The sequence below is a fragment of the Merops nubicus genome, unplaced genomic scaffold (genome assembly GCF_000691845.1).
Source record: "Merops nubicus isolate BGI_N331 unplaced genomic scaffold, ASM69184v1 scaffold15525, whole genome shotgun sequence".
Classification (NCBI taxonomy): Eukaryota; Metazoa; Chordata; class Aves; order Coraciiformes; family Meropidae; genus Merops; species Merops nubicus.
In genome coordinates this window covers 19,721-31,755 of record NW_008610381.1, presented here as the reverse complement: position 1 = coordinate 31,755, position 12,035 = coordinate 19,721, and the positions used below count along the sequence as shown (strand labels likewise).

The following is a 12,035-nucleotide window of genomic DNA, read 5'->3' as shown; positions in this document are numbered from 1 at the left end:
AAATAGGCACACACTGCCTTAGACACTATGAATTTATACCTGTTTTTACTGGCAGTTACGCCTTAGTGATTAGCTATACTTTTACTTAGGCTACATGGTTTAATTACCCTTTTCTGATTTGCTGCAGCAAAGAGGAAAAAAAAAAGGAACCTTTTTTTTGCTTGCTTGCTTTAGGATTATCTTAATTGCTGCTGTGTTGATTTGGTGCTCCTTTAGTTTGAAAGTTATAACCTTAGTAGGAAATGCAGATATCCAACACTATAACTTTTATGATCATGCAGTAATATAAAAAGGCTTATTTAAATGGAAAAAAACCAAGCCAATAACCCCACACTTTAAAGTACAAATCTCGGCTCTAAGCTGCATGTTCATCCATGTAACCTTCTAATGCTGCCTTTCTATTTGACTGTTTTTCTGCAGTTCTTTTGACAGCAAATTTGTTTATCAGCAAAGAGGGCTTGGACCAATTGAACAGAACACAATTCTTGTCCTGAATCCAAGTAATGCAAACCTGCTTCATTCCACAGGAAGAAGTCTGTAAGTTGTTTTTGCTTTTGTTAATTGAACTTGAAATTCTGTATAGTTTATTCCAGAAAGTACCCAACCCCATTTTCACAAATTCTTTGTATTACATTGTGTGATTATAGCCTCTGAGATAATTTAAATTACTAAATAAATAATAATAGTTACAAAATCAACAACTAGTAAAAGTAATTTGCCGTCTTTACCACCTCTGCTTTCTATCAGTGCATACAATTTCATCTATCAGCCAGGTTAACAGAAATGCAGAGCTCATCAGTATTATGTATTGTCTTTAAAGATACCAAACATTAGCCTGAGCAAAATACCAGAAATCAACTGACTTTCAGAGCTGAGACACTTTTGTCAAGAAAATTCTATTCTGTAAAGCTCTCTTTTTCATTTAATACTACAGGTAGACAGCATGCACAGCATTTGTTGATCTGTCGATAAAAAGTGAAATCTTCATATCTGCATCATTCTTCCTGAAAGATGTTTTTAACTTGATTCCTCTACATTTGTGCTTTCAGATTTTATTTACCGCATGGTTTGAGTATAGATAAAAATGGTAACTACTGGGTTACTGATGTAGCTCTCCATCAGGTATGTTTTTGAAGCTTTAATACCTGGACCTTAATATTTTGCCTAAAAGGTTTTTGTTTTCCTAGAGATTTGACATAAATTGTTTATCTAGGCTTGTGAAGATAAACATTAAGAACATGCCTACAGAAATTGACCCCTCTGGCCTTCATGGAACATAGTTGCATGGAATAATTTGCTACATGGACATAATATTTAGAAATAAAGTATCTGTTTTAAAACAATCATTCTTTTGAAAAAAAACAAAATTTTATTCTACATCTTTGCTTATCGACTCTCCTATGTACTTGAGTCCAGACTGTAAAACTAATTCATTTGCCATAATCACAAGAAATTTGTATGTTAGGTGTTATTTGTATGACATGGATAAATTTCCTAGCATCAATGCTATTGAGGAACTGGTAATAGCCAACATATTAAGATGATGTTTGGTATATAAATTAATTTTATGCACAATAATATTCTTCCACTGAGTCATCCCTCATGTATTTCCCCTTCCATAACTGAAACCTCTTCTCTCTTCCCAAACAAAAAAAAAAAAAAGGTTTTCAAACTGGGAGCAGATGACAAAGAACCATCACTGACCTTAGGAGTGGCTTTGCAACCAGGCAGTGACAAAAATCATTTCTGTCAACCAACTGATGTGGCCGTGGATCCAATCACTGGCAGCGTTTACGTCTCTGATGGCTACTGCAACAGCCGAATTGTTCAGTTCTCTGCAGCTGGGCTGTTCCTGAGGCAGTGGGGGGAAGGTACAGCTCAGAGCTCTTCCTGCTTTACCTGTATTGCTGTTACGGTGAACTCGTTAGGAACCATGAGATTGCTGATGTTACTGTTGCTTTTATTTATAAGCTTCTATTACTGAAATACCTTCCAGGCCCTAGTTTAATTTCAGCCTTGTCATTGCATTGCAGTTTTCTCTCTTCTGTTCATGCATGTACTTGTAGTAGTTCTATATTCACTAAAAGTAAAAAAAAAATGGAAATTTGTTAGCATGCTAACATGCTGCCATGGCCTATCTTATCAAGAAAATATTCTTTCACAAAAACCTTACTTTTTCTTAAACATTTTATCAAATAGTATAAGCTTTTCCAATTTTTGCAGGATTTATGCCACAATCCCATCTATTTTATGTTCTGTGAATAATTACATTTCTCCCTGCCTCACAGTTATGTATCAAGCATTAAACTATGCCAAGTATTATAGGGAAATAGTGAACTCATAAATCCAGGATTTACAAAGACAATGCAAAAGAATACCATCGTTTGCCTACCTAAATGAATAAAACTGCTAGGAGAAGAGAGCAAGCTGACTTTATTCTTTTCCCAGTGCTATATTGCATTACATGACCTGTTGCTGTTTCTAAGTAAAAACTGCTAGCTTCAGTGTGTACTTTAACACAAACCCAGATATTTTGTATTGCAGAGACTTCTTTAGCCAGAGCCAGGCCTGGACAGTTTCGTATCCCTCACAGCTTAGCCTTGATCCCTGACTTTGGTCAGCTGTGTGTTGCAGACAGGGAAAATGGCCGAATTCAGTGCTTCAGGTTAGAGACGGGAGAGTTCGTAAGCGAGATCAAGCACAAATCGTTTGGAAGAGAGTTGTTTGCAGTTTCATATGTTCCAGGTAATCTTTTTTCCTGTTCTTCAGATTTCAAGTAGTTATGTTACGCCAGTATGTTACAGTACACAGTGTTATTTCATGAAGAGTGCTCTCATGTTATCTTAGGCCAGATATTTGCTCTCTTCCAAAGCAGAGCTGATGTAATGGAAAATTTTAGAACTGTTCTGTTTTCCTGCTTCCACGATGAGAGAATCTTCATATAATCTCTGCTTCTGAAAAATGACTGATTAGAATCCCTAAATGGGATGTCAACAAGATGATCTTGTTTGCTTCCTGCGCGGTCAATGATTTGTTAATAACAATGTTTTAAAATATTAATTTCAAGCTCCATTGAAGAGGATAAAATAAAGACAGCAAATTAAAGAGGTTCCAAACTAACAAGAAAAGTTTTGAATTTCATAAAAGAAAAAATCTGAAAGCAGCCTGTTTGAAAAAGTTGTGGGTTTCAATATAACAACCTCATCAACTATTATGTATGAAGGCTTTGGGTTAGATTTTTAGTACCGGTACTGGAGGTATTTGGCATGTATATCTGGCAGACATACTTGGGCACGTCTGACTCCTGACCCTGTAGTTGATACCAAATTTAATGTCACGTTTATCTCTCTTGCATCTGCCAAGAACATAAGAAATGCTGTTCTGTATATTTGATACCTTTAGCTCTGTCTCTGACAGTGGGTGCAAGGGAGGCATTCTGAGGAGAATGTGTAAGCCTGGCTGCATTTGTGGTCTGTTCCTGTCCTTCCCATGCATCCCCAAGCATTTTTTTAAAGGGTGTTAGGAGGTAGCTCCTGACCTCTGCTTCATAGTATTTTTCTCTAGACTATTCCCCACAAGTTTCCCTAATCCCATTTTGAGCTGTCTTGTTTTGTATCCTTCCTTGACCTCCTGCATTTACAGGCTCTGGAAGTCCAGTATCCACATTGTTTTCTTTTTAATTTAAAAAGTTACCTAGTTTCAGTGAGAGCTTCTCAGTCCCAGTATTCTGGGAGTTGGTGAGTAATAGTTCCGTATCTGCTCAGCCTTCTCCTTTGCAAACCAAACACCACCAGTGACCTCAGTCTCTCCCCATAAAACATTTAATTGCTTCAGTCCCTTGGCTATTTTAGTTGCTTTCTCTTCTAGCATCTTTTATTTTCATTAGGACCTGTTCAAGATACAGAGGGTAAAAAAGCACTCAGTACTTGAGATGCAGGCATGCTAAGTTTTTGCATAGTGGCAAAACTGTCCCCTCTGTTCCTAATTCTCTTCCCTGATGAAGCCAGATGTTCTGTTGGAATTTTGTCTCATGATGTACATGGAGCCAAGGATTTCAGAGGTGTTTCAGTGATGTCTCAGAGATGTCTCTCCTGAGCTGTAGCTGCTGGTTCCAAGCTAAACATCATCTAGGCATGATCTAGATTTAATTTTTTTTTTTCAGAAGCATCACTGTACATTTGTCTGTGCTGAAGCTCTTCTGTTATCTGTTTGACAATTCACTTATTCTTATAAAAAAAATCTTTCTGGACTTTATAAATACCATCAAACTTTTGACTACTCTACAGAACTCAGCATCTTGCCACTCTGGGAAAAGTTACTGTTCACCCCATTTTTTGGGTCACTGATGAAGACTATTGAAAAAATGGTTTCTGATTTTAATTGCTGCAGGATCACACTACTCAGACTTCTCTATCCTGAAAAAATAAAAGCTCTGCCCTTAAGATCTGCTTTTTGCTTCCTGTTCATTAATGGATCCTTCATTCAGCCCTGTGACAACTCACATTATTTATTAACCTCTCATGCATAACTTTGTCAAAGTTTTTCTGAAAATACGGGTATGTCTACAGAATCTCCTTTATCTGTGTGCTTTTTCTCCCTGTTCAGAGAAAGGTGAGGCACAATTTCCCCTTAGAGAATCTTTATCGGCTTGTTTCTAAATATGCCACAGCTTCCCTCATTCCTCATTCTGGATTCTATCGTCATACTAGTGATGGAAGCCAGAATTGTTGACATGTAGTTCCCAGGCTCCACTTTGGGCACTTCTTGTAGATGAGCATTACTTTGGCAGTCCACTAGTCTTCTGGAGGAGCAGCTGTTTGCAGTGCTAGGTTATTCAGCTTGGCCTGAGGTCTGTAATTTCACATTTGACTTTCTTCTGAACTTTAGTTAATGCCATCCAAACCTGGTGAACCATTTATCTCCAACTTGTTCAACACGTCTTGGGTATCTTCTCCCAGTTGAGATGGTTCTTCTGACCTTTTTGCTACAGAAAAAAATGAGTGTCATAATCACGCCAACATACTCAACAGAGAAAGCTGACAAAACCTGAGTTTCTCTGCCACAGGCCCCTTATCTATCAGCAGTCCCCCTTTCACACCTTTTCCTCCTGTGGTCCCAGTGATGCCCTAGCTGACTTTCTGCTTTCGATGCCTATAAATAACTTTTTGTTGTCAGATCAAGCATCCTTAGCAAAGCATTCTTCAGATTATTTTAACACTTCCACATTATTTTTACATCTAACCAATCTGTGAAATATTGCCTTGCTTGTTCTTTCATTTGGACAAATGTGCATCTCTTAAATGCCAAAGTTTCACCTGCTATACCTTTACTAACTCTTGTCTTGTGATTTTGTTTCCTGCTGAATTATCTTTCTCTCCACCTGTCTGTCTTTCAGACAGCCTTTTTCATCTCTACTATTACCATTCATCTTCACTGTAGTTTGCTGTGGTGAGGTTGTTGAAGCAAATCTAATGTTGTTGCAGGTGGTCTCCTCTTTGCAGTTAATGGAATGCCTTATCCTGGAGAGGCAGAACCAGTGCAAGGATTTGTGATGAACTTCTCTACTGGAGAAATAATTGATACTTTCATTCCTCTTAGAAAGGTAGAGTATTGCACAGAGTGTTTAGTGCATGTAATTATATAAATGAGTGTGTTGTTAACATCCTACTTCTCCAACTTGCATATAAGACTATTATGAAATGAGATGTTTTATTATATAGGATGTTCAAAAGGAATTCTTTATGATATTAAACTTAATATTGACGCTAGAATTTTGGATCTTAGTTTCTACATGTGGTACAAATTGGAAAATTATACTACCCTTGTGATGATTCCTGCAGATACCTTCAGTCCAGATAAGCCTGCTTTACTGTTGTCAAGAAGTTCTTAAGAGCTAATTTCAGAGAAAAAAGTATGACTTGAAATATTCATGTGCTTAGATGCTAGTAATCTGTGAAAAAATCAAAAGTGTATTTCGGGCAGAAATAATATTTAAGTGTATGGTTACATCTCTTTACAGAAGATTAGTGTGGAAATTAAGGCTAAATCTCATTCATACAGTACTGAACATAAAATTATGTTGATTTTTTTTTTTTAAAAAAAGCTTCCATAGATTGTCTTAGACTAAATAATGAATGTTAAGATCCTTCTTTCTGGGTAGCATGTATACTCTGTTATTTGCAGTCCAGTTTTAAATTCTATTAGAGAGAGTTACTTTTTTTCTAAGTATAGGAAATAGTTGTGCTGCATGCAGACTGGAAAAAAAATAAATATGTGGGTTTGAAAAGAAGATTCATTATTTTTTAAATGCTTATATATAGTTATATATAAATAAAAATGAATGCAAAAATACGAATGTAAATATTATAAATATAAAAACTGTTTAGCATGAATAAATGGAATCATCTCCATGTTATTATCCCTGGAGAAGGCAAACATACAACAGAAGTGGAATTCATCACTGCTCGCTCATTTTAGGCCTTTACGCCAACAGCTGCTTTTTTTTTCCAGTCTAAGGACTGAATATGACCAGGGTTGAGGAGGCCTCATGATTACTTATGAGTACTTTATGACTGCTTATCTTCACAGAGCTTTGAGATGCCACATGATGTTGTTGCTTCACAAGATAAAATAGTATTTATTGGAGACGTTCATGCCAGAGCAGTGTGGAAGTTTGCATCTACAGAAAGTATGTTCATGTTTGTAATGTCACAATTTCACATTTTGTGTCTTCAAATCAGTACCATTTACCTTGTACAACCAGCCAAAATCCGGGTGGCTTAATGACAGGGACTTCAGTACGCTACCAGCTCGGCCTGCAGAAGTTGTGTGTTACTGCTCAGTTTTCATTGAAAGACCATTCTTCAGCACTGCTGCATGCTCTGTTAAAGAAGAGTTCTGAGCACATGAGTTCATTTGTCACAGGAGGAATCAAAATGCATTTGCCTCATTATAGATCTGTCCCTTGTCCTGTCTGTACCTGCATAAACAAAAGCATCTTTAGCATTTTAGCAAACTTGATGTCTTATTTGCTGAGAAGTAGACTGCTTCCTCCGAGGTGATCCTGCAGGAAACTCCCAGGGGTTGAAGTAAAAACACAAGTCAATTTAAAATTTATACTCATTTCATTGGGCATATTTATCTAATCTAAAATGAGTCTAATATAATTTGAAGTCCAATTTCCATGTAGTGGAAACACTTCCCAGTTCTAATCTAGTAACCATCGAGGCAGGCATCCTGACTTCAGGGGCAGAGACCCGAGTGTTCAGCCGTTAATTTCATAGGAATCAGAGAGAGATTAGATATTTTACAGGAATAAAAATATAATCCACTCTTACATTATATTGGACAAAGAAATGCATGAGAGAGATAAAGCCTCAGGCTTTGGGTTGTTAGTCAACCAGTAAGTCTGATGATATAAATTAAATTCTGACTAAGCTAGTTATTCTATATTTGTTTATAATTCATGCATTTTACTTTGCGGCATCTGGGATCAGCTGCTCTTACTTGCAGGAAACTTGACCGAATAAATTGTAATTCTGACTAGATTTAGCTCTTTCTGCATATAGTCACCTGAACAAGAACACTTCTAGGCTTTTATTTAAAGAAACATGAGAAAAAAAGGAAAAAAAAAAAATTTAATGACTTATAAGTTAGATTAAGAAAGTCCTTGTATATAATTTTCTTTTTAGCTTTTGTTGCAGTATAGAACTGCAGTAGCTGAGGAGCCCTGATTCAGCCAGCCTTTAATCCATCATGATTTTGATTATAATGAACAGTTTTATTTTTTCTGGGACTTCCTGAAGCTTTACACATGCCCAGAAAATCTCTCTGAGTTAATTATTGCAAACACCTTTCATGAATCAAGCTCTTTTTTTTTTCCGTGGCCTTGGGAGCTATTGAATGGTTTCTATTGACTCTCCTTGGTGAAGTTCAGATGGTGATGGGATTGTTTACTGTAGGATTGTACTGTACGTCTCAGAAAGCTAGCAGGAAAATGTCACTGAGTGTCTTCCTGAAATGTCAGTTGTCCTGAAGAATAATTTTGTTTTACAGAAATGGAGCATCGGTCAGTTAAAAAGGCTGGTATTGAGGTACAGGAGATAAAAGGTTAGTCTGATTGGTAATGCAAATGAGGGAACCAGTGTTTTTACGTAGACTAGGACTGCTTCTGCCAAGTTGGAGGGAGAAATGCTAATTAGTTTGACTGTTTTATTTTTCACTATCATTTCATACAGATAAAATGAGCTAGCACAGGAGGCACTGGAAGGTAGCTTGTAACAGTGCTACCTAGTAGATGCTGTTTTACAGCCAATTTAAACATTTTATTTTCAGTGGTGACGAGTGCTTCACAGACACTAAGATAAAAATTTAATTAGTGAATTAATTCTGTACCACCATCTGGTATTGTCCAGATTGGTATCTGTGTCAGTTCCCTTGGATGCAGAAATAGCTCTGAAATATAACTGTAATACTTAGCCCCAGCTCTCTTCCCCTGCTCCACAACCCTTGAACACAAAAAAAGGGTTATTTGAAATATCAGTTGGTTCATCTTTCTGGAGTCTATCAGTACACAGCCTTGACAGTCATACCATATGGCAAAAAAAAAAAAATTGTTTCTGTTTAGATTTGTTTCCCTAAATTTACTGTTTGCTTTTTTTTTTTTCAGTTTATCTGCATGAAAATGAAAAAAAAAAAAACCAACCCAAACATGTAAACCATGTAGAAACTTAATATATGTAGAGAGATTGAAAGGGGTAAAATAGAAATTCAGGAAGATGAAGAGTAATATTAACCATTTGTATTCTGTTACATAGGTCTCATGTTGAAGAGTTCAGTTCCTTTTCAGAAAAACAGTACCAGGCTATGGAGAGGCCTTTAGAAAGTGTTCACACGTTATTAACTGGTTTTCTTTGGTTGAATTCAGAGCTTGCATGGTTTGCTTTAGCCATGCATATGCAGACAGAGCAAAATACCAAAAGATCCTGGTGGCAAATTGCAAGCATATAGATTAAAGTAGACAAAGGAGGCTGGCATTATAAAAGAATGAAATCCTTATTGCCAAAACTGTTATCCTTCTGGTTTATCTCTGTTGGCACATCAGCAGTCCTGAAGCACTCAAAAGGGAAGTGTTGACATTACAGCACCCACAGTACAAGAAACCTAGGGGTATATTAATGCACTTTGGCTTCTTCAGGAAAAGAAAAAAGCTAGCTGACACTTGTAATGTTAGAGAGAAAAATGCTGGTGGTACCGTAGTATCACCAGGGTAAGAGTTGTTAAATAACAATCTCTAGAACTGCTTTAGGCTGCAAAGATGGACATTAATATCTTTCAGCTGCACGTGAAGAAAGCAGATAGCCTGTGGACTTTGTGTCACCCTCTGCTTGATAAATGGACAGGAGAGGCCTGTGTTTTTACAGCCTCAGAAAGCACAAAGCGTGTGATCCTTTACACACACACAAAATGGCCTGGAGGATTTTACTGAAACGGTTTTTTTCTGGTTGCAGATGGAGAGGTTGCAAATCAGTCAGGAATGATTTGATGCAGTTTTCAAAAGCTCTCCATACTTACAAAGTTCTTTCACAGGATGTAGCAGTTCTGAAAATTTAGCCCTTTTTCACAAGTTTATTAAAAAGAACTTTAAATGCTTTCCTTTTTGTTTTTGATAATACAGCATATACTGGATTTCTGTATTGGAAAGTATTGACTTGTGGAAGTGTTATTATCAAAAGGAGATAGTTAATTGATATTACATCACACGCTAGTTGTAAAAACAGATTTTTGGGGCCTTTTCCAATATCTTAAATGATGGATACCTCTTAAGATTCAATTCTCTCTGACTCCTCTCCTTTCCCCTTTTGAGAAAAAGGGAGGGCATCTTTGCTAGTGAGTGTTATCATTCAGACTGTCTCTGCCTTATATTTGTGATAACGTCATCAAGAGCTAAAAATGTCTCCATAAGTGTTTGTCTTTTGTTTCCTTTTTACTCAATACTTCAGGTATTCTAGCTTGTTCTTTTCCTTAACTCCTTGTTCTGTGTTGCTTGATGCCTGTGGACTACATACTGAAATTGTATTCTTTTTAAAGAATCAGAAACAATTGTAGAAGCCAGATTGAAAAACAACCCAGAATCAACAGACCCTCTAAAGAAGCAGGAAAAACAACATATGGTCCAACAGGCCAGCACTGGAGTTTCCTTTGTTCTTATTACAACTCTTCTAGTTATTCCTGTTGTTGTCCTTCTGGCAATTTTAGTATTTATGCGGTGGAGGAAGACGACTGTCTATGGAGGTAACCATGAGTAACTCTTGAGAACAGGCTTTTATTACTACAGTTCAAAACATTGCTGAGCACTGAGGGACAAGGGTATGAAGAGAGGGGCTTACTCTCCCTTTAACCTTCTGAAGAGTTACCGTGATGTTGCAAACTATGAATCAGTGTGCACACAGCAACTGCATCCCCCTGTGCCTTTCATATTACATCTTAAGCCACCGCCTTTTCAGAGCATGTATCTAAAGCTTTAATTGATGTCAGGCTAAAGATTGGTTTCTCAGAAACAACTATATATTCATATTATTGTCCAGAATACATACGTTTTAATATTCTGAACATAGTTTGATTTTCAGTTTGGAATCTTTAAATTGCTGAGAACAAAAGACTCTACAGGTAATATAAAGGTATAAGCAAAATGCAAACAGATAACATTTACAAGAGAATAAGTGTTGTTCTCTTGTGCATTTTGAGAGTCAGGCATGTTTCCATAAACCTCCATCCATTGCTGTGAGAGCCTTAATTGGCACTTGCAATGCTATGTAAGTTTGCTTTTAATTCGTATTATATAGTAGCTTTATTTTTCAGAAAATGGAGTAGGAGTGTGATCATTACACTTCTTATTTTGTATGGCATAAATAGTTTTATAAGATGATGCCCGTAGAATAGACAAAATAATACAGTTTTGCCACTGGCTATGGCATACTATGACAAAGTACACAATTCAGCAATCTGATATTGCTGTGCAAATGAATTGGATGTTATTTATTTGAAGATTTCAGTGTGCAGCTTCCTGGCTCTGCACAAACATGTTTAACACATCAAATGTGCTAACACTCTAGGCTACTGCAGTACTGCTCTTAATGGATATGATCTTTAATAGCATCTTTGCATTCCATTTGGATTCAAGCAGTCCTTGGATTTACTGTGTCAAGAGCAGGATACAGTTATACTGGTAAAAGTAAACTTGCAAAGATTTATGGAAACTGAGCATTATAGAAGGAAAAGACAGTTTGGTCATGGTGTTTAATTGTACTTCAAATGAAGAATGCAAAGAGTTACCAGGGAGGAGGGTATAGTTTGTGAGGGGGAAGAGAAAGTTCCTCCGGAAGACCTGCATAAATTCACAGATCACTGTCTTCCAGAAAGCCAGTCTTCTCTGAAGGGAAATGATACCATTTCAAATGTCAAGCTGTCTTCTGCAGTATGCTGTGATGTAGTCGTGCACATTGTAAATTACAAAGTTCTTGTCCTTCCTGTAAACTCTTCACAATAACATAAGTTGAGAGAATGAAATTCTCAGAGATAACTTATATGTGAATCTTCTTAATGGCTCAATTGGCATACACTGATCATCTGTAGTATGATAATTTTTTTAGGAAATATCATTTCACCTTAATCAAGAAGCTGAAAAGCATTAGTTTTGCTTCTTACAGCTGCTGATCAATTTGTTGCATGTCTGTGCTATGTAACAGAAAATACAGATAATTATTTAATCATAGAATATAAAAATTTTTTTAGCTTATTTTAAAAATCTACCTTATTTTTCAGATGATGGGGAACACAAGCTTGACTCAAGTTCAGGCAGAATTTTAGGCAGACTCAGAGGTAAGTATAAGTCATTGAAGAAATTCTAAGAGCTCAGTAACTGGGTGGGTTTTTCTGTGTTCACTTCTAACGGAATAATAGATTTGATGGAGCTCTCTCAGAGGAATGATTGGGAGCAAACCTCAGGTGTTCTCTGGAAATGTCTTTTACGACAA

At 36.7% G+C, this 12,035-nt stretch overlaps 1 protein-coding gene across 1 annotated transcript in view; it reads left to right on the top strand.

Annotated features, from left to right (window-relative positions):
• Positions 1 to 420: 420 nt before the first annotated feature.
• The window catches only part of PAM (peptidylglycine alpha-amidating monooxygenase), a gene marked incomplete at its 5' end in the record, with an annotated part of 12,807 nt that continues 1,192 nt past the window's right edge, over positions 421 to 12,035 (top strand). The window contains 9 exons of the mRNA XM_008940904.1: positions 421 to 537; positions 1,050 to 1,122; positions 1,664 to 1,871; positions 2,545 to 2,745; positions 5,484 to 5,602; positions 6,589 to 6,688; positions 8,056 to 8,109; positions 10,090 to 10,293; positions 11,824 to 11,880. Coding sequence (XP_008939152.1) covers positions 421 to 537; positions 1,050 to 1,122; positions 1,664 to 1,871; positions 2,545 to 2,745; positions 5,484 to 5,602; positions 6,589 to 6,688; positions 8,056 to 8,109; positions 10,090 to 10,293; positions 11,824 to 11,880 — 1,133 coding nt within the window. The remainder of the gene's footprint in view (positions 538 to 1,049; positions 1,123 to 1,663; positions 1,872 to 2,544; positions 2,746 to 5,483; positions 5,603 to 6,588; positions 6,689 to 8,055; positions 8,110 to 10,089; positions 10,294 to 11,823; positions 11,881 to 12,035) is intronic.